The sequence below is a fragment of the Schistocerca gregaria genome, chromosome 3 (genome assembly GCF_023897955.1).
Source record: "Schistocerca gregaria isolate iqSchGreg1 chromosome 3, iqSchGreg1.2, whole genome shotgun sequence".
Taxonomy (NCBI): domain Eukaryota; kingdom Metazoa; phylum Arthropoda; class Insecta; order Orthoptera; family Acrididae; genus Schistocerca; species Schistocerca gregaria.
In genome coordinates, this window is record NC_064922.1 from 865431726 (window position 1) to 865455507 (window position 23782).

The 23782-nt window shown below is 43.5% G+C and overlaps 1 protein-coding gene across 1 annotated transcript in view; it reads left to right on the forward strand.

Annotated features, from left to right (window-relative positions):
- Positions 1-23782, forward strand: part of LOC126355634 (uncharacterized) — a 459686-nt gene that overhangs the window by 276850 nt on the left and 159054 nt on the right. The window contains exon 10 of the mRNA XM_050006000.1: positions 7399-7623. Coding sequence (XP_049861957.1) covers positions 7399-7623 — 225 coding nt within the window. The remainder of the gene's footprint in view (positions 1-7398; positions 7624-23782) is intronic.

Genomic DNA, 23782 nt, shown 5'->3' on the forward strand with positions numbered 1-23782 from the left:
CAACATCTTCGTCTTACCCCTTTCTTTGTGTTCACTATCTTTATGACTATATTTTCCATAACTGTAATAAGTTTGGCATCTGTGTATAGACAATTTATAGGATTTGTGAAATGAAATGGATAACCTTCCTCAGTGACTATATTCCATTGCCCTTCTCTGTTCAAGTTATCAAGTGCCTTTTCTAACACTATAAACCCAAGATGTGTTTTCCTGTATAATTCATGTCTCTGTAGGGTAATTGTCAATAATTGATTGTAGCTTTATAAAATCTGATTCTTCTTCAGATATTAGTATTTAGAATTTTGAATGTAATTTGTAGACTGAATCGAGGAAGCTTTCATCTGTACAACAAATGTACTTATTTTTGTCACCTTTTGAAAGAGGGATATTACTTTGACTAATAATCAGTCTCCTGACACATTCTTGCTACTCTAGCATTCCTTAAAGGTGTGAAGAAGCCTTAAATATAAGAATAACCCTTCATATGATGACAGTTCCATATTAATATCAACTAAACTGGTGGCTTGCCTTTTCTTTGTAGCTTTTAGAGCTTCCGTCATTTTCTCGCCCATTGTTGTCGCCCAGGCGTTTTCTGTTATTTGATTTAGATCGTATGTGAATTAGAATCTCATCTTATCTTAACTTTCTATAATAAGCTATCTATTATTTCTCTTCTGTACTGTTGACATGTATACGAACCTTTTCTCGTCTATTCAGTTTTTTCATCACTTTATAAGCGTTCTTTCGTTTTCCATGTAAATCATGTTCTACATTGATAATAAAGCATTCCCATGATTCTGCGCATGGAGGGGTTAGAATAGGCTAGAGATATTCCTGCCTGTCACAAGAGGCGACTAAGAAAAGCCTCCATCCTCTCGGTTTAGTGAATTATGTTCCTCTTTCCGGGCTTGACCTCTGTCGATGCACCTAGACCCTGAACGTGACCATTATAAAAACATACACCACAAAGGCGAATGTGTCGTGCCAGGCCAGCTTAGCAAGCGGTGGAGGGGTGGAGGATGGCGGTTTGGCCGACTAGTCAACCTGTGAATGAATGCCTTGACTGCTGGTTTTCCAAGACCTCTTCTCACCCAGGCGAAAAATGTGATATTGAATGCACAGAAACCCAATTAGAATATAGAGAAGAAGATTGAAAGAGGGCTCGACTTTCCTGTTACTGTTATTAAACTTGTAACTGGAATAATAATGAATGTAAGTTGATAGGTCTAAACACGAGTTTCATCGATGGTTAACTAAATTTTCTCATTGTAAATGAGAAGTGTTAAATCAAAAACAGCTTGAAGTTTCTCACCACTACCGTTCTTATGTTGAAGGAAGCATTCTTGACATTTGCCAGTCTACTTCAGAAATCTTTGTTACTCTACCAATTATTTGTAGTATTACGTCCAATTTAGGAGAGTATTTTCGCGTATTGTACTACTGTGTCATTTCGTGTCTTTATTTTCAGTGAATCATTTTAGTCCTTCAGTCGCTATGCCTTTGGTTCATTTAGTAATTAATCCATGTTCTGCAATAAGTGTTTCTCAGTTTCCTTCAACAGGTCTCCCAATTTTTTGGTATATCTGGCCAGAACTAACATTCATTTTCGAGCTTTAGCAAAGTTATCTGTTCCCTCTTCTGAAACTATCTTTGGCCTCTTTTATTACCTATTCAATACGCACGAAACCAGGGCAAGTTGGCTATCTTGACAGTTAACCAAAATATTCATTTTTATCTTTTGACACCTTAATAGAATGACCTTTTATTATAGTGTTCGTAGCTGCATAAGCTATTATTTTATCATAATCTCCATGATTTTTCCAATTTTAGGAACATAATAATGTTTTGGCTCATCATCGTATTTATCTCGGGAAGATTAAGCGCATAAAGCCATAAGATGGCATTAATTGTCATCTTATGTCTTTACGCAGTTGATCTTTCCAGGCTAAATACGGGGAGGACCCAAAATATTGTTTCTGCCTCGTAGCGTTGTTGGCATGATGAAGAAAGTATATAACCGAAGCAGAGATACATGTGGACTCTTTCTAGCGGCGACACAGGCAACAGATGGGAAAATACACAGACATAGGCACCTTTGGCAGCAGGACTGTCTGTTATGGTCCAGCACGTGGGATGGAGCATCTCAGAAACGGCAAAGCAGGTCAGCTGTTCAATATTCTCGTCAGCAGGCATAGAAAATGGCTGGAGGGTGGGTGAAACGATAAGTAGGTGACGACATGTCGCTATTCCATGCTTGGTCATGGGACGTGGAGGTCAGTGGTGTAAAGTGAGAGAGAGGCGTTCTGTGGCATATCTGACCACGGATTGCAGTACTGGGGCAGGTGTTCTGGAGCAGACTGCTGGCACACATCGTTGAATATGGGGACCCACAGCAGACAAGCCTTGTGTGTTGATGTAACAACATCATCAGTTACTTTGGAGTGGGTATGGTATCATCGAGATTGGACCTTGGATCAGTGAAAACAAGTCGCTTGATCGAGCGACCCATTTTCTTGTTACGAAAGGTCGTTGAACGACTCCATAGATGCAGGCTGGTTGAGATAGTATTGTGTTATGGTGACATTCACCTGGACTTCCATGGTAATAGTAGTAATCGAAGGCCCCATGAGACTTGTGGAGCACCCAAATGTTACTGAGGAAGTCCAGGGTCCCTTGAAGTTTCATGTTTCCCGCAACAGTGGTGGCATCCCCCAGCAGGGAACCAGTGCATATTTCTTGGAAAATGCCTTGCCGAGAATGATGTCTGAAATACTCCTCTGTGATACTGACAAGCGGGAAATTGAGTCAATAATTAAATCACTGAAGACTAAATACGCTCATGGATGTGATAGAGTGAGTAACAAAATATTAAAGGACTGTTCTGCACATGTTAGTCCTGTACTTAGCCATATTAGTAATATTTCCTGTAAGAAGGGTCAGTTTCCTGAACGATTGAAGTACTCAGTAGTAAAGCCGCTTTATAAAAAGGGAGAAAGGGATAGTGTAGACCATTTTAGACTTATTTCTATGCCATGAGTGTTTGCTAAAGTTATTGAAAAGCCATGTATGTAAGGATAATTGATCATTTTATATCACGTAATTTGCTGTCAAATGTACAGATCGGCTTTAGAAGTCGTTTAATAACTGAAAACGCTATAATCTCTCTTCTGTGCGACGTACTGGATGGATGAAACAAAAGGTTTCGGACGCTAGGCATATATTTTTATTTAACTAAGGCGTTTGCGTTGATCACAAAATATTACTCCAGGAGCTGTACCATTACGGAATATAGGGAGTAGCTCACAATTGCTTCACTTCTTACTTTAACAACAGGCAGTAAGAGGTAATTATTCACAGTATTGAGAATGGCTGTAATGTGCGGTCTGATTGGGTTACGGTCAAATGGGGTGGGCCCCAGAGATCAGTGTTGGGGCCACTCATGTTCCTTATTGATATAAATGATATGCCCTCTAGTATTATAGGTAATTCTAAAATGTTTCTGTTGGTGATGACACTAGCTTGGTAGTAAAGGATATTGTGTGCAACATCGACTCTGTTTCAAATAGTGCAGTTTGTGGCATAAGTTCATGGCATGTCGAAAATAAACTAACACTAAATCACAATAATACTCAGTTTTTACAGTTTGTAACACACAATTCAACAAAAACCGACGTTTTAATTTCACAGAATGGGCATATTATTATTGAAACTGAACAGTTAAAGTATGTAGGTGTTCAGATAGATAGTACGCTGTCGTGGAAAGACCATTTTAGGATATTGTTCAATGACTTAATGCCACCATTTTTACTATTCGAACGGTATCTGAAGTAAATTATCGTTTGCTTATTTTCATTTGGTTATGTCGAATGGTATTACAATTTGGGGTAACTTTTCCTATTCTCAAACGATATTTTTGGCTCAGAACCGGGCAGTTCACATATAGACTTTACTGTGTTTCTTGTTAACAATATCAGTTTATTCCCAATAATTTGCCATTTTCACTCAGTCAATACTCGGCAGAAATCCAGTCTGCATTTGGATCGTACTTCCTTAACTCTTGTGCAGAAAGGTGTGCAGTATACTGCTGCATCCATTTTCAATAAGCTACCACAAGAATCCAATAGTCTGAGCAGCAATACCCGCGCTTTCAAATCGAAATTGGAAATTTGTGGTAAGGTTGTATGAGACCAAACTACTGAGGTCATCGGTCCCTCAGCTTACACACTAATTAAACTAACTTTAACTTACGCTAAGGACAACACATACACCCATGTCCGAGGGAGGACTCGAACCTCCCATGGGGTAGCCGTGCGAACCGTGACAAGGTGACAGAGACCACACGGCTACCCCGCGCGGGCTTTCAAATCGAAACTGAAGTTTAATCGTAGGTCACTCCTATTCTGTCGAGGATTTCTCGGAAAATTAAGCTGATTCTTATGTTATATTGTGGATTGCGTTTACATAAAGTAATGGCTTGAATTTTTTGGGTTGATAAACATTTTATTATATATCTTATTACTTTTTGTTGTAATTTCGTGTACTGACACGTTCCATCTTGGAGATTTGCTCCTCAATTTAGTCCTATGGAACTAGACGTGTAAATAAATAAATAAAAATAAACGGTACTAGTATCGTGCTATAGTGGTTTGAAGTGCTTGACAGTGAACTCGTGTTGATGTCTTGACCACCACATTCACCTCATCTGACTGTGAGGAAAATGTCTGTGACGGTATTATGCGTCGGCCCTGTTCCCACAAAGCACAGGCCCGTGTATACATAGAGAACTGCTACTACATACCTCTATAAAGCTACAGAGGAATTGCCTAATCCGTGCCATGCTGAATGGTCTTAATGTTTTGAGTGCTGAGTGTAAGTAGGGTAGAATAATACACTGGTATTGAATCTTATAAAATGACTTTTATCTTCATAATATGAATATTTATATATGTGTTTGGGAAGAGAGAGAGAGAGAGATTGATTTTTCATTGAGATTTTTACTTTAAGTCGTAACTGGTACCTGAAGTTTGGTTGCGGCCTCCTTGAATGATCAGCTTTTGCACCAGTTGGTGACGTATTACAATATGGAGGAAGTTATTGTTCTTTAAGGTTTAAAATACGACTCTGTTAGTTACTTGGCCGTATTGCGGATAGCTTTGAGTCCAAGTTTTCGTACCTTTTCATACCTAAGGGACGACTCCTGTAAGTAAATAAGATCAAAGAGCAGTCTGCTTTTCGTGAGAAAAGGAGATCGCTTGGCACACAAACTTCCTTCAAACTACGCGTCCTGCTACATCAGAATTGGTCAGTGGAGTTCAGCACCATGCTATTGTACAATAACATAAACCAATTACTGTAATTAATAAATTATGAGAGGTTGTTACTTATTGAATGAAAACTATAGGGAATGCATTTCTTTTCCTGTATTTTAGTGAACTTTGTATACTTACAATTATGTCGATTGATAGACGGCGTCGACAATGAAGTTCACCTCCTTTGCCAAAAACAAGATATTTTTATTCTTCACTTCAAGAAAATTTGTATACATAAAAGTTTCTCTTACACATACTTTACTCGGTTTTATCACTAAACCAATTTTCATTAAATGTAACAATACGTTCTGAGCGACGGCCTAGCAACACATTCTCTTTCCACAAGATACAGATTAACAGTCCTCTTTTTTTTTAATAGTAAATCAATTGCCTTTGTTTTAGTCCATACTCAAAGATTCACAACTACTATCGTTGCGGGTATTGCGCGCTAAAGTGTTTCTTGCTGTCCAGCTGCACTTCACTTCACTTCAATACTTTTTGAATCACATTTACATATACGGTATTTACATACACTCCTGGAAATGGAAAAAAGAACACATTGACACCGGTGTGTCAGACCCACCATACTTGCTCCGGACACTGCGAGAGGGCTGTACAAGCAATGATCACACGCACGGCATAGCGGACACACCAGGAACCGCGGTGTTGGCCGTCGAATGGCGCTAGCTGCGCAGCATTTGTGCAACACCGCCGTCAGTGTCAGCCAGTTTGCCGTGGCATACGGAGCTCCATCGCAGTCTTTAACACTGGTAGCATGCCGCGACAGCGTGGACGTGAACCGTATGTGCAGTTGACGGACTTTGGGCGAGGGCGTATAGTGGGCATGCGGGAGGCCGGGTGGACGTACCGCCGAATTGCTCAACACGTGGGGCGTGAGGTCTCCACAGTACATCGATGTTGTCGCCAGTGGTCGGCGGAAGGTGCACGTGCCCGTCGACCTTGGACCGGACCGCAGCGACGCACGGATGCACGCCAAGACCGTAGGATCCTACGCAGTGCCGTAGGGGACCGCACCGCCACTTCCCAGCAAATTAGGGACACTGTTGCTCCTGGGGTATCGGCGAGGACCATTCGCAACCGTCTCCATGAAGCTGGGCTACAGTCCCGCACACCGTTAGGCCGTCTTCCGCTCACGCCCCAACATCGTGCAGCCCGCCTCCAGTGGTATCGCGACAGGCGTGAATGGAGGGACGAATGGAGACGTGTCGTCTTCAGCGATGAGAGTCGCTTCTGCCTTGGTGCCAATGATGGTCGTATGCGTGTTTGGCGCCGTGCAGGTGAGCGCCACAATCAGGACTGCATACGACCGAGGCACACAGGGCCAACACCCGGCATCATGGTGTGGGGAGCGATCTCCTACACCGGCCGTACACTTCTGGTGATCGTCGAGGGGACACTGAATAGTGCACGGTACATCCAAACCGTCATCGAACCCATCGTTCTACCATTCCTAGACCGGCAAGGGAACTTGCTGTTCCAACAGGACAATGCACGTCCGCATGTGTCCCGTGCCACCCAACGTGTTGTAGAAGGTGTAAGTCAACTACCCTGGCCAGCAAGATCTCCGGATCTGTCCCCCATTGAGCATGTTTGGGACTGGATGAAGCGTCGTCTAACGCGGTCTGCAGGTCCAGCACGAACGCTGGTCCAAATGAGGCGCCAGGTGGAAATGGCATGGCAAGCCGTTCCACAGGACTACATCCAGCATCTCTACGATCGTCTCCATGGGAGAATAGCAGCCTGCATTGCTGCGAAAGGTGGATATACACTGTACTAGTGCCGACATTGTGCATGCTCTGTTGCCTGTGTCTATGTGCCTGTGGTTCTGTCAGTGTGATCATGTGATGTATCTGGCCCCAGGAATGTGTCAATAAAGTTTCCCCTTCCTGGGACAATGAATTCACGGTGTTCTTATTTCAATTTCCAGGAGTGTACATTACTGAGCTTCTCAGAATAAAATGTGGCACAAATTAGTTTAAAAAAAAAAGCAGTGAGGCACACATAGCATTACAAACTGCGTTTTTGCAGAGGATTCACCTCAAGCGTGGCGTTATTGGGTGTTGTGCAGGCGGACGGCCGGCTGCCCGGAGAGCAGCGAGACTGCGGGGGGCAGGAGAGCGTGGCGGCGGGTGCCTGCGACCCGCGCGAGGAGCTGTCCTTCCTGGTGTGCACGGTGGCGCGGCAGGCGCGCAGGCTGGCCGGCGGCGCAGCGGACGAGGCGAGTCTGGGGGCGCTGGCGGAGCAAGTGCGCCGTCGCGACGCCGCGGGCGACCTGCGCGACGACGCCGTCATGGTGAGCGCCGTCCTCTGCACCAGGCGTCCTGCCCGCCCCTCTGCACTCACTACGTCTACGTCCCTGAACAGATAGTGAAGGCCCACCTTTTTAGAGATGTGTGCGAGACTCAGCTGTTCGATAGAGAATGTTAAATTAGACACCTTTCCGCTGTCAAATTTCCGACCTTATTTTATTTTGCAACCAGTTTTAGCGTTTTGCTACTCCATCTTCACGTCCCTGAGAACGTGTGGGAAGAATCTACCTCGGTTGTGATCAAGACAGGGGCCAGCAATACTGGTATTATACTACTGGCCATTAAAATTGCTACACCACAAAGATGACGTGCTACAGACGCGAAATTTAACCGACACGAAGAAGATGCAGTGATATGCAAATGATTAGCATTCAGAGCATTCATACAAGGTTGGCGCCGGTGGCAACACCTACAACGTGCTGACATGAGGAAAGTTTCGAACCGATTTCTCATACACAAACAACAGCTGACTGGAGTTGCCTGCTGAAACGTTGTTGTGACGCCTCGTGTAAGGAGGAGGAATGCGTACCATCACCTTTCCGATTTTGATAAAGGTCGGACTGTAGCCTATCGCGATTTCGGTTTATCGTATCGCAACATTGCTGCTAGCAGATCCAATGACTGTTAGCAGAATATGGAATCGCTGGGTTCCGGAGGGTAATACGGAACGCCGTGCTGGACCCCAATTGCTTGATCCCAACAGCCTCGTATCACTAGCAGTCGAGATGAGAGGCGTCTTACCCACTTGGCTGTAACGGATCGTACAGCCACGTCTCGATCCCTCAGTCAACAGATGAGGACGTTTGCAAGACAACAACCATCTGCACGAACAGTTCGACGACGTTTGCAGCAGCAGCATCTCGGAGACCGTGGCTGCGGCTACCCTTGACGCTGCATTACAGACAGGATCACATAAGCGTGTATTCGTCATCTGCATACTGGCGTATCACCCGGCGTGATGGTATGGGGCGCCATTGGTTACACGTCTCGGTCACCTCTTGTTGTCATTGACGGCACTTCGAACAGTGGGTGTTACATTTAAGATGTGTTACGGCCCGTGGCTCTACCCTTCATTCCATGCTGAGAAACCCTACATTTCAGCAGGATAATGCACGACCGCATGTTGAAGGTCCTGTAAGGGCCTTTCTGGATACAGAAAATGTTCGACTGCGGCCCTGGGCAGCACATTCTCCAGATCTCTCGCCAATTGGAAACGTCTGGTCAATAGTGGCGAGCAACTGGTTCGTCACAATACGCCAGTCACTACTCTTGATGAACTGTGGTATCGTGTTGAACCTACATGGGCAGCTGTACCTGTACACGCCATGCCCAGGCGTATAAAGGCCGTTATTAAGGCCAGAGGTGGTTGTTCTGGGTACTGATTTCTCAGGATCTATGTACCCAAATTGCGTGAAGATGTAATCACATGTCACTTCCAGTATAATATATTTGTCCAATAAATACCCGTTTATCATATGTATTTCTTCTTGGTGTACAGATACCATTGATGACCGTGCAGCTTCTCTAGAATAAATGGCAATTAATTGAAACGCTCAGCTGCCTACAGCTGTTGTTGATATACCTTGACGGGGGAATCGTCACCTTAGAGTGCGCGAGTAATGAGTGGATGGGCAAATGTCTGTTAGGTACATTACGTATGTAGTTCGTGGACAGTTGAGAATGTGAGTCTCACGGGAAGCGTGCAAGGGATAAGTCCCTGCAGTCGCGCTATTCATCTGTGTCCTCGGTCGCTGAGATGGATAGAGCGTCAGCCATGAAAGCAGGAGATTCCGGTTTCGAGTCCCGGTCGGGGCACACATTTTCAGCTGTCCCCATCGAGGTGTATCAACAACACCTGTCCGCAGCTGAGGGTTTCAATTAATTATCCCTTATTTTATCTGGAAACTGGTTTCAGCATTTTAGCACACCATCTTCAGGCCCCTGACCGACTTGTGGGAAGAATCTACCTCGGTTGTGATCAAAACAGGTGCCAGCTATACTCGTATTAGTAGATATTTGATACAGCGATCACTTCAATCAACGCCTCCCGACAGCAGGTAGGTGATGGTTGAAGTGATCACTGTATCAAATATCTACTAATACGAGTATTGCTGGCGCCTGTTTTGATCACAACCGAGGTAGATTCTTCCCACAAGTCGGTCAGGGGCCTGAAGGTGGTGTGCTAAAATGTTGAAACTGGTTTCCAGATAAAATAAGCTCGGCAAATTTTTGGCTGAAAGGAGTTGAATTTAACATCCTCGTAGATAGTGAAGGCGTTCAGTTGTAGAGAACGGAGGACAGCAGTTGCTGATGTATGGTTTCAGTTGGAGATAACAGCGGTCGTGATATCGTAAGAGTTAAGCAGTAGTTATTAACTGAATTGAGTAGAGCTTCATTTGTTTTCAGTGACACTTTTCCTGATGGGTAAACAAATAGTTTACAGATTATAGTTGAAGCGACTGACTTAAACTGAAAGAACAAGTACAATAATGACCGTTTCACATTCAATGTTCGAAACAGCAGCCATGATAAGTATTTGTACTGTCCGAGCACTTTTGAGGAGAATACAATTTGTTTAATCAGTTTAAATTTTGGTTTCATGATACATGAGCTGTTTCCATTATCTTACCTCTGACAGAAACTAGTGCAGTTGAGCCATAGTTGGTGACTTTCCCTTAATTGTTGTCGTAATTCTGCTAGAACTGAAATGTGCAAATACATCTATTACCCTGATTCTAACGTCTAAGGTAATAAATGCTGCACCTGATCCTGTAATTTTCATATACCTACACTTGCTGAAGTCTAAGGAATTTCTGTTTAATTAAGACATTCCAGGTAATTATTTCTCACGTCATCTATAGATTGTTGTTGAGTTCAAAAGTATGATTATTTATAAGACACGATACGACACGACGTACGATACTATACTGCAGAGCTTGCAAAGTTCCTTTGCACATGCGTGCTTATCCAAAAAAGAACAAGCACTGCGGCGACCTCAGCCGTTACTTAACAAATCAAATGTATTCGCAATTGCGAATAAGGACTATCATCAGCTGTAGAATGGAATGACGACAAATGGCTCTGAGCACTATGGAACTTAACATCTGTGGTCATCAGTCCCCTAGAACTTAGAACTACTTAAACCTAACTAACCTAAGGAAGGACATCACACACATCCATGCCCGAGGCAGGATTCGAACCTGCGACCGTAGCGGTCACGCGGATCCAGACTGAAGTGCCTAGAACCACACGGCCACACCGGCCGGCCGGAATGACGACAATGAAAATTTGTTCCGTACCGGGACTCGAACCCGGATTTCCCGCTTATCGCTTATTTGACTATCCGTGCACGACTCGAAGCTTGACTGAAACTTCCATGCATGAATGTCCAAAGGAACTTTGCATCGTTATCAGAATAACACAGCCACTGCGATATCGTGTTCATCTGCTGATACTGGGCAAGCGAATTTCAAGTACAATGTCTGACCTGTATGGGTGTACGAGAACAGCTCATAGAAGCATGGCTGACGACATTTTGAAGTTTGGGTTTGGCCGTGAGTCGTGTATGGAGAGCCAATTGGTAAGGCAGCCGCTCGCGATAAGTGGTAAATCCGGGTTCGACTCTCGGTTAGGGACAAATTTTCATTTTCGTCATTCTACTCTGTACCTGACGGCAGTCCTTACTGGCAATTGCAAATTGATTTGATGTGTATACAGTTATCTATCTTCTCCATGGTAGGTTCAGTTAACGATTCTGTATACTGCAGTTATTAACCAGTATCTATCGCCTTGTTTAAGAGAACAAGTTTGAGTGTACTTATTTTTCGTGAAACTACTACTATTTCAATAAAGATGTTACACAAGTAATTTTGTATTCCATTTTCATGCACTCATCCGTGTAATTATAGCTTCCTATTTATTGTGTATGATGATTCATTTTTGTGTATTGATATTGTTGTTGTTGGTATTCTTGTGCTCTTCACTTCAAACACTGGTTTGGTGCGCCTCTTCATGCTACTCTGTCCTTTGCAATCGTCTGCACCTCCAACGACATACTGGAATTTGGTCTCCCTCTACAATTTTTGTCCCTCACACTTACCTCCAATAGTAAATTGATGTTCCCTTGATGTTTCACAAGTGTGCTAAAACTAACCCCATCTTTTACTCAACCTGTACCACAAATTTTTTTCTTAACAGTTCTGCTCAGTACCTCCTCATTGGTTATATGATCTATCCATTTAGACTTCAGCATCCTTCCGTAGCACAACATTTCAAAACATTCTATCCCCTGCTTGTCTGAATTGTGTATCATCCACCTTTGACTTCCATGTAAACTTACACTCCACTCAAATGCGTTCAGAAATGACTTCCTAACACTTAAATCTATACGCAGTATCAATAAATTTCTCTTCATCAAAACGATTTTCTCGCCACTGCCAATTAACACTCTACTTTGGCCATCATTAGTTGTTTTGCTGCCCAAATAGCAAAACACGCCTACTACTTTTAGTGTCTCGTTTCGTATTCTAATTCCCTCAGCATCGGCTGATTTGGTTCTACTACATTCTATTACCTTTGCTGTCCTTTGCTGCCTACGACAGAACTGAAATGTAATCGGGAAAACTCAAAGTTTATATTCCTTCACCATGGACTTTAATTCCTTCAGCAAAATTTCCGTTGCTTGCGTTTATTCCATGCCCCATCTGCATATTGAACAAGAGTGGGATAGGCTACAGCCCTGTCTCATTTTCTTCTCAAGCTTGTTAAACAGCATCCCAAACGAGCAAACCAGTTAGTTCTTTACCTTCGGTTACTCGGACCTGAGGTACTTGGGCTATGGGCGCCTCTCTATAAAAAGAATAATAGCTCGGCGTATTCATAGGATCGAAACGCGTACGTCTACTTTCATGTCCTGCAGCTAATTCGCTGTAAACAATAAATTGTAGCTGTGATCCTGCAGTCAAATAGTCTATGCATTGGCTAGAATTGCGAACTAATAAGGGACACATAAATATAAAATAAGAGATGAAAGAATAATTTAATAAAAAAGGACTGTTTTCTAACATCTGTATTTGATGTGTATGACAGAGAATTATGTTGAATAATGTTTATTCAAGAGAGAAAATCTCAAATAAACGGAAGTGGTCCTACGACATTCAGTTGAAATACCAAGAGAAAATATCCTCTTCAAATGCAGTTAAATTTACTTTGAGAACGTTGCGAGAATGGTAACATAGTCCTCAAACTAAATAATCATCAAAGATGCACGAAAGCTAGGTCCATTTCGCAGTCACAGTACACGAAATATCCTCCAGCTCGAAAATGTTCATAATTCAACGAGATGATTTACAAACTATCGCGCGTAATACAAAGAATAGCAACTAATAATCTTCTATCCTCAGTTCTGTAATTCAAGTGGAAAAAATTAGTGTTCTACTCTCGAACACACTCAGACCTATCGAAATATAAAGCCACCTCAAAAGTATTGTAGCAGCCGTTTACCGCCCATAACCAACCACCTATACGACTGAATCACGCACGTTACGGCAGGCAGGTCTGCCTTCTTCAAGAACTCGACATAAAGTGTCCAGGATTGCTCCGTTGAGCTCCTCACCCGATAGGTCCCAGTCCCCACTTGTCTTCGTAATGTTCGGCCAGTGTCCAAATCTCATTGGCTGATGGCCACCCCCAGCAAAAATACGTCGTGCTCAAGCTCTGTAGACATGATTTGACTCAACTGACCACTTTCCTGCACTAAACTGATTTATTATAAAAATATTGAAATGAAAGAAATTTTGTAAATACACTCCTGGAAATGGAAAAAAGAACACATTGACACCGGTGTTCAGACCCACCGTACTTGCTCCTGACACTGCGAGAGGGCTGTACAAGCAATGATCACACGCACGGCACAGCGGACACACCAGGAACCGCGGTGTTGGCCGTCGAATGGCGCTAGCTGCGCAGCATTTGTGCACCGCCGCCGTCAGTGTCAGCCAGTTTGCCGTGGCATACGGAGCTCCATTGCAGTCTTTCACACTAGTAGCATGCCGCGACAGCGTGGACGTGAACAGTATGTGCAGTTGACGGACTTTGAGCGAGGTCGTATAGTGGGCATGCGGGAGGCCGGGTGGACGTACCGCCGAATTGCTCAACACGTGGGGCGTGAGGTCTCCACAGTACATCGATGTTGTCGCCAGTGGTCGGCGGAAGGTGCACGTGCCCGTCGACCTGGGACCGGAGCGCAGCGACGCACGGATGCACGCCAAGACCGTAGGATCCTACGCAATGCAAATTAGGGACACTGTTGCTCCTGGGGTATCGGCGAGGACCATTCGCAACCGTCTCCATGAAGCTGGGCTACGGTCCCGCACACCGTTAGGCCGTCTTCCGCTCACGCCCCAACATCGTGCAGCCCGCCTCCAGTGGTGTCGCGACAAGCGTGAATGGAGGGACGAATGGAGTGTCGTCTTCAGCGATGAGAGTCGCTTCTGCCTTGGTGCCAATGATGGTCGTATGCGTGTTTGGCGCCGTGCAGGTGAGCGCCACAATCAGGACTGCATTCGACCGAGGCACACAGGGCCAACACCCGGCATCATGGTGTGGGGAGCGATCTCCTACACTGGCCGTACACCTCTGGTGATCGTCGAGGGGTCACTGAATAGTGCACGGTACATCCAAACCGTCATCGAACCCATCGTTCTACCATTCCTAGACCGGCAAGGGAACTTGCTGTTCCAACAGGACAATGCACGTCCGCATGTATCCCGTGCCACCCAACGTGCTCTAGAAGGTGTAAGTCAACTACCCTGGCCAGCAAGATCTCCGGATCTGTCCCCCATTGAGCATGTTTGGGTCTGGATGAAGCGTCGTCTCACGCGGTCTGCACGTCCAGCACGAACGATGGTCCAACTGAGGCGCCAGGTGGAAATGGTATGGCAAGCCGTTCCACAGGACTACATCCAGCATCTCTACGATCGTCTCCATGGGAGAATAGCAGCCTGCATTACTGCGAAAGGTGGATATACACTGTACTAGTGCCGACATTGTGCATGCTCTGTTGCCTGTGTCTATGTGCCTGTGGTTCTGTCAGTGTGATCATGTGATGTATCTGACCCCAGGAATGTGTCAATAAAGTTTCCCCTTCCTGGGACAATGAATTCACGGTGTTCTTATTTCAATTTCCAGTAGTGTATGATTATATGATAGCGGAAGAAACACTGGTAGCAGTTACTTCTGTAAAATATCTGGGAGTATGTGTACTGATCGATTTGAGGTGGAATGATCATATGAAATTAATTGTTGTTAATGCGGGTGCCAGGTTGAGATTCGTTGGGAGAGTCCTTAGAAAATTTAGTCCATCAACAAAGGACGTGGCTTACCAAACACTCGTTCGGCTCATACTTGAGTATTGCTCATCTGTGTGGGATCCGTACCAGGTAGGGTTGACTGAGGAGATAGAGAAGATCCAAAGAAGAGCGGCGCGTTTCGTCACAGGGTTATTTGGTAAGCGTGATAGAGTTACGGAGATGTTTAGCAAACTCAAGTGGCAGACTCTGAAAGAGAGGCGCTCTGCATCGCGGTGTAGCTTGCTGTCCAGGTTTCGAGAGGGTGCGTTTCTGGATGAGGTATCGAATATATTCCTTCCCCCTACTTATACCTCCGGAGGAGATCACGAATGTAAAATTAGAGAGATTCGAGCGCGCATGGAGGCTTTCCGGCAGTCGTCCTCCCGCGAACCATAAGCGAGTGGAACAGGAAAGGGGGGGTAATGACAATGGCACGTAAAGTGCCCTCCGCCACACACCGTTGGGCGGCTTGCGGAGTATAAATGTAGATGTAGATGTAGAGTACTTCCTTCTTGGTCTTCCGCTCTTATTGCTCCCTCTTGTCTCTAGTACATATGGTGTATTACCCGTCTTCCCCTACAGGTTGTTCCTAGTTTTCTCAGAATTTCGAACATCTTGCACCATTTTGACACTGTCGAACGCGTTTCCCAGGTTGACAAATGCTATGAGCGTTTCTTGATTTTTTTTTTTAGTCTTGCTTCCATTATCAACCGTAACGTCAGATCCTAACAGATCGGTATTTGATACATCCTCAATTTTCTTTTCTTTTGTGTATAATTCTTCTCAGCAACTTGGATGCATGAGCCGTTAAGGTGACTGTATAATAGTTCTCTCTCATGTAAGATCTTGCAGTCTTCGAAATTGTGTGGATGCTGGTATATCGCCAGTCTCAACTATACTGCACACTATGTGGATAGTGGTTTTGTTGCCACCTCCCTCAACGGTTTTAGGAATTGCAATGGAATGTCATCTATTCATTTTGCCTTATTTGATCTTAAACCTTTCAGAGCTATTTCAAATTCTGATTCTAAGACTGGAGTGTCTGTCTCTTCTATATCTGTTCCTGTCTCCTGGTCTGTCTCATGCTCATATCTTCAAACAAGTCTTCCACCTCATAGAGCTCTTCAGTGTACTCTTTCCGTCTATCAGGTATCTCCTCTGCATTTAGCAGCGGAATTCCTATTGCAGTACTAATACTACCACCCTTGCTTAAAATTCACCGGAGGTTGTTTTGACTTTTCTGTATGCTGAGTCTGTCCTCCCAACAATCGCTTCCTTTTCGATTTCTTCACATCTTTCATGCTGCCATTTCGCCTTATCTTCCCTACATTTATTTATTTCATTCCCAATATGCTTTTATCTCTGTATTTCTGAAGCTCAATGAATTTGTACTTCCTCATTTCATCGATCAACTAGAGTATTTTTTCTGTTATCCATGCTTTCTTCGCGGTTACCTTCTTTGTAATGTTTTTCATTCCAGCTTCTGCTCTTTTTAGAGATGTCCATTCCTGTTCAAGTAAACTGTCTGTTGAGCCGTTCCTTAAGGCAGTTTCTATAGCCCTGGAGAACTTCATGCTTTATCTCCTCATTCCTTAATACCTTCGTATCCCATTTCTTTGCTGTTACTGACTAGTCTCTTAAACTTCAGCCTGTTCTTCATCGCTACTAAATTGTGATCTGAGTCTATATTTGCTCTTTGGTACGCCTTACAGTCCAGCATCTTATTTCGGAATGTATACCTGGCCATGATATGACCTAACTGAAATGTTTCCGCATCTCCCGGCTTTTTCCAAGTGCACTTCCACCTTTTGCGATTCTTGGAGAGCATTTTCGCTATTATTAGCTCAGCGTAACTTTGTGATAACAGTATAGTAGTTTTTGATAATTCAACATGGGGTAAAATTGTGAGGATATAAGACTTCTGGAAACACCATTTAGAGGCAAGATGGATGTGAGTGATATAACTTAACTTGCGACAACGATGGATTTATGGATGAAGTAGGAGACATGGAGATTATAAAGAAGGTTGAAAATGTAATGGCTTAAGGGAAGAAGGTATCCAGGAAACGCAACAGAGAAGAATTTGGAAGAAAAAATTATTACAAAGATATTGAAGATGGAGCCACAGCAGAATCAGAAGAAATACTAAAATAGGGATGTGTAAAGGAAGAGAAATACGGGTAGCTGGGGTTAAGTGCCAAGGCAGGAGAAGTGACCGTTGCATGTGTCTGACCGTCAGGAATGTTGCTGCCTGTCGAGCTGTGGTAAAATCTAGTTCCAATGTGCACCACCCAACTTGTCAGAGAGTATGACAAAGGAAATTTGTTCTGTAACTTTCGGTAAAAGTTGATTGATTTTCTGTTGTCTGATGTAAGGTAAGTCTCTGACATTATTATTGCTTGGAATCTTTGGTTCTCCAAATACAGTTCTTTGATGTTCCTTTCGGTTCGATGGTTCGATCTGTGATATAATGAAGCTGACATGGTGTCCAATCAGCAAAGGTTGCTTAGTGTCCACACGATTCGTCAGAAACTCAATAAGAGTTAATTACTTAGATACATCACAGATAAAACTACAGACCACATTCACTTTCATACCATTTAATACGTCAAGGTATCATCCGCCACTCTCTTTTTCTATATTTGTTGTGTATTTGTAAGTCTTGCCTAAAAGTAGGCGTGGTAGCTTTTCTCCACAGAAAGAACTACCGTTTTAATCAATTTTATTACGTGGTCGGTCTCACACAGTGCACGCTCTGGCAGGGCCGATATCTCTATCTGTCCCATCCTGCAATTGTGTTTGGTGATCATGGTGTTGATTGATCATCCACCTATTTCAGCATATTTTCCACACTTTCTGGTATTGTGGTAATCCCTTACACTGCAAGTGGGTTCCCTTTGTCCTTTGCCGATCTGAGATAAAATGACAGCCACTCGTGCTGGTGAAACATCAGAAAAAACATCAAAGAAACCTTGGCCGAAGAACCCGTGGCAGATGCCACGAAGTAGTTTATCAAGAAGTGCTCACAAAAACCTCTGTAATTTTGTATTATACATCTACCAGAAGGAGATTTCAAGAGCGCACCAACGTCTTGACCAATGATAGCAGAAGAAAACCAATGTTCTGGCTTCTCATCCCTTTCAATCATGATGCTTTGATGAAGGGGTCACACCAATGCTTATGAAATGTAAGCGCTTAACCACATATGGCCAGGCAAGTCGTATCTAAGACAGTATGCAAGGAGCTATTCTTCATGAACTAATTCATGCATAATGTAGAGATTTGATAAGAACCGACGAGGAACTTTTCGACATTTTCTGTCAACGAAGTGGCAACATGCATCGAGATGGCTAGGATAACATCGACTGCATCACTAATACGAGCATGCGAAACGAACGTGATGGCTGCACCAGGAAATGCGACATTTTTAATAAAGTCTGAAGATTACCACTGTTAGATGTGATGATGTATCAAAACTAAGCACAGATCCATTGGAGCAGATCACAGGGAATACAAACTAGTTAACCAAGGTATCGTCTCTCTTGGAGGACGTATAGAGGAACATGCACAACACAAAGCCCTACTTCCTCAGCTGTTTGGGTTACCAAAAATTCTCAAACATAGTTTTCCCCTAAGACCAACTGTGAGTACTCATGGCTCACTGATGTATGAGAGCATTCAATAAGTAATGCTACACTTTTTTTCTGAAGGCAGGTTGGTTTCATTCATGATACCAATACACCATATTATTCCCACTCTTTTGGCTACAAAACCCTATTTTTCAACATGATGTCTGTTCAGTATGAATGCGTGATGTCACCTTATTGGGTGGGCCTGGACGCTCGCATGGTACCACTCTACTGATCGACGTTGGACCCAACTTTTTGTTTCATCAATAACTTCCCTCTTAATTAACATTCTTCTATGGGCTAGACAAATGGAAGTCGAAAGGTGCGAGATCTGGGCTGTGATGTGCATGAGGAAGAACAGTTCAGTCCACCTCTCAGGTGTGCAGACTTGTGTGAGGCTTTGCACTAACATGGAGAAGGAGAAGTTGGTTTATATTTTTGTGGTGATGAAACACACTGAAGTTGTTTCTTCATTTTCCGAAGGGTAGCACACTTCACTTCAGAGTTGATCGTTACACTATGAGAAAGGCTGTCAAACAGAATAATCCCTCCAAAGTCCCAGAAGACTGTCATCATGACATTAGCAACTGAGAGTGCGGCTTTTAACTTTCCTTTCAGATGAGAGGCAGTGTGGTGCCACTCCATGCACAACCATTTTCTTCATGGTTCTAACTGATGAGCCCATGTTTCATCGCCTGTGACAGTGTTTCACAAAAAATTGTCACTTTCAGCGTCGTAACAGGCAAGCACTTCCCCACAGATGGTCCTTCCTTGCCCTTTATGATCTTCTGTTATGTGGCGAAGAACCCAGCGGGCACATACCTTTGGGTACCCCAAATGGTTGACGAGTGTGTCAGCACTACCAACCGAGGCATCCAGTTGTGCAGTTATATGCGTGTCTGTGATCTGTTGATCATCTCAAATGAGAGTGTCCACATGTTCCACCATTGAAGGACTCACAACAGTGTGCGTTTAACCGGCACATAGGATATCAACCTTGTCTCTCCCAACGACTCACCTCGCTTTTGTTCACTGTCATTCTACAAGCACCTAAGAATATATCCGATGCTGTGCTTTTCTACCAAAAGAAACTAAATGACAGCTTTCTGCTTGGAACGCACCTCTGTTACTGACGCCTTTTTAAGGCTATGTATAGCGCCACCTTCTACCGGAACTTTATGAGACTATAGCGGCTGAAGTGGGAATATTCTACGATGTCTTACAGCTCTTGCAGTTTCTCAGCCGAAACTGGCAAAGACAAAAATTTGTTGTATTAGTTACTGAACTTCTTTCCTATATAATGGCGAAACATGTGGCCACCCTGCTACAGCCATATGTGCGAGACACCGAAGCATACATAAAAGACACTGAGCATTTCATTGAAAAGCTGAAAAGCTACAAATTGTACCAAAAGACAGCTTGTTCAGTTTTGATGTTGTCTGTTTATTATCGAACATCCTTTCAGTGATTCTCTGGAGTATGTTGGTTCCACTTTCCTGATAACAGCAGCAGGCTCTTTCACGAAAGTCTTACCTTTCTGTGGAACGGCGATTTTTACCAGAATCTGTAAGTCACCTCCATGAGCATTTCTGTCAGCCCAGTGACGGAACGTTTCAAAATTTAGGCTCTGGATTTCGCATCTAGCAAACCAAAGGGTGGAGCAGGTATTTTGACGACACCTTCGTTGTGTTGAACCATGGTGAGGAACGGCTCAGTGACTTCATAAGACATTTCAACAGTCTCCAAGGCAACATAAAATTTACCACAGAGGCAGAAAAGGACGAACAGCTACCCTCTCTAGATGTGCTGGTTATTAGGGATGTCGAGAATCTTGGATGCAGTATCAGAGCTCGGAACACATGGTGATGATGCTGATACGAGAAGAGGGACCATTATCTCAAAAGTGTATGCGTGTGATGAAAATTTTATAAGAGAAAGAGAATTTAAATAAGGATGACAGTGTAACTAATAAAGATATAGTAGACGATAATATTGTTGATATACGGGGTACGTGAATTATAAGAAAGTAAAAAGCTGACTACTGTAAATAGAGTAACTGAGAAAATATTTTACTTATAGGATGTAGAAGATAGAGGAGCAGACAAATTAGATGCTATTGCTTCCGATGTAAACAAATGGTGATTACTGCAAGCACTGGGGAGTAGGAATAGAGTGAATTATCAAGAAATCTTAGAGGAAGAAAAGCTGAAAAACGTAAGTGAGGAATTGAGTATCATAGAGGAAGAAACATGGGAGAAGAATAAAAACTGGCGTAGTGAGTGGAATATTATTCATGAAGGTAAAAAAAGTCCGATTGTGTTGCTAATATAGCGATTTAGAAGAAGACAATAACGAAAATTATGAAAATGGTTTTGTGAAGCTTAAGGTTGAAGACAATCCGTTATGGGAGCCATTACCCGAGGAGGGTGAAGCTCGAATTTTTTTGTATTAGTAATTATCCGGCACAGTTAGGTAGGAAAGAAGATCAGTGTTTAACGTCTCATCGACATCAGGGTCATTGGGGATGGAGCACAAGCTCGGAATGGTTCAAAGGTGACGAAGGAAATGTCTTACCCTTCCAAAGGAACAATCCCTGCATGTGCTTTGAAAAATTTAGGGAAGTTACGGAAAACCTAAATCAGGACACTAAGGAGCTAATCGAAAGGAAGACAGCCTAAAAATACAGATGAAGTGGTGTGAAAAATCTGGAATACAGAATCACAAATAGTAAAAGGAAGAGAGAGGAGGGAGCCACTTGACGCGAAGACGAAACTTGAGATGAGTTTGTTGCAGAAAACAGAGATGATTTTATGCTTACAGAAGGCCTTGTCTTCTTCAACAACCCCCCCTCCCCTGCCCCCCCCCCCCTCAACGTCTCTACATTGTGAAGTCAACTCTACGATGGTGACTTAGGATGTGTCCAATTGAGTCCTTATTTTAGTCAAGCCGAGCCATACATTTCTTTTCTCCCCAATTCATTTCAGTGCCTCCTCATCCGTGATTCGATCTATCTAAGTAACTTTCAACATCCTTCTGTAGCACCATATTTCAAATGCTTCTATACAATTCTTGCCTGAGCTGCATATAAGATTGCACTCCATGCAAATACCTTCAGGGAAGACTTCCTAACGTTTAAATTTGTATTTGATGTTAAAGAATTTCTCATCTTCGAAAATGCTTTTCTTGTTATTGCCAGTCTGCATTTTTGTCCCATCGCCTTTGACCATTGTCAGTTATTTTGTGCCCAAGAACCAAAAAGTGTCTCATTTACTCATATTACTCCATCAGTACCACCATATTTTATCTTATTACATGCTATTGCCTTGTTTTACCTTGGTCGATATTCGTTTTGTAACCTGTTTTCAAAACACAACCCATTGTGTACAACTTTTCTTGCAAGTCGTTTACTGTCTGTGACAAATCACCATGTCATTGGCGAATCCCAAAATTTTTATTTCCTCTCCCTGAAATTTAACACCCTTTCCAAGTTTCTCCTCAGTTTCCTATACTGCTTGCTCTATGTACAGACTGAATAACGTCAGGGAGAGGCTACAATCCTATTTCACACCCTCGTCAGCTATTGCTTGTCTTTGAAGCCCATTGAGTCTCATAAGTGCAGGATGCTTTCTGTAGAGTAGATAACTTTTCGCTTCCTACATTTTACCCCTGAAAGCTTCAGAATTTGAAAAAGTGTAGTCCAGTAACACTGTCATATTTGACGAGATGACCAACGACGTTTTCAGGCATGTGTAATTGAGAATACTGTGGACAAACCGAAAGAGTCGCAATGCCGAGCCCATTCTCGTCTGTGGTCGCGAATTTGTGGAGTACGAGGAGGAACTCCTGGCGTCATATCCCTCCATTTTACCTCTTCGTCACTCTTTCTTTGCATTTTGTTTGCCTTGGTGTTCGTTTTTTCCTTACGTGTGTTCATCCTGCCTTGTCTTTTAAGTTGGACAATTTAGTGTGTTGCAGAGTGGCTGGCTCATCCTTTTTTATTCTTGTGCTCAGTCATCCAAGGCCATCTGCTCTATGATTTTAATACCTTCCGCTACTTTTCCTTGTGGTGTACGTTTTCCCCTTTTTTGTTTGCTTGCTTCGTTTTCTCTTTCGGTGTGGTTCTCTATTACTTTTACGCCCTGTTACTTCCCGAAAATAATTTTGAGAGTTGTTTTACCTTGAGACTCGTTTGCCTGAGGAAAAAGGGACCGATGACCCAGTAGTTTGGTCGCTTTATACCCCAAACTAACAAACAAACCTAGCATCATCCAAAGGAAAACACACGTATTTTTTACGTTATATGTATGACACGTTTGTTATCTGGCCTCATTGAAGGGGCGAACTCTTTGCCTTCCTTACACTTTTGAACTCCATACATCCCAAAATCAAATTCACTATGGAGATCGAATCAGAAGGAATATTGCCATTCCTGGACGTCATAGTCAAGAGAACAGCTCATGGCACCCTGGACAACGATGTGTACAGGACGAAAACGCAAACTGACCTGTACTTGCATGGAGACAGCTGCAACCACCTTTCGCAGAGGAATAGGATACAAAAACATTAGTACATAGGGCGCGCGCCATTTGAGACGCAGAGTGTCTGCCCCGGAGCTGGAACACCTCAGAACGGTATTCTAAACTCGTACCTACCACAATAGTAAAGCCTGTGGAGACTGGAAGAAGTCACGGAGGAACAGGCAGCCATTGTCTTTATGCTGTACACTGGCGCACTATCGGAAAAAATGGGACGCATATTGAAGAAGGACCGGATAAAAACTGTCTTTTGTCCACCCATTAAGCGGCAAAGATGATCTCGGTTTGCGGAAGACCGGTATATAGGATGCCATGTCAATATGGAAAGATATAAATGGAAATGAAATGAGCGTAAAGCATCGTTGGCCAGGAGGCCCCTGTTCGGGGAAGTTCGGCCGCCAAGTGGAAGTCCCATTGCATTCGACGCCACACTGGGCGACTTTCGCGCCGGTGATAAGGATTAAATGATGATTAGGACAACACAACACCCAGCCCCTGAGCGGAGACAATCTCCAACCCAGCCAGAAATCGAACCCGGGCCCGCTTTCATGGGTGGCGAGCAGATTACCACCCAGCTGAGGAGACGGACATAGAAAGATATATATTTTGCACAGACAGTGCGTACCGTCG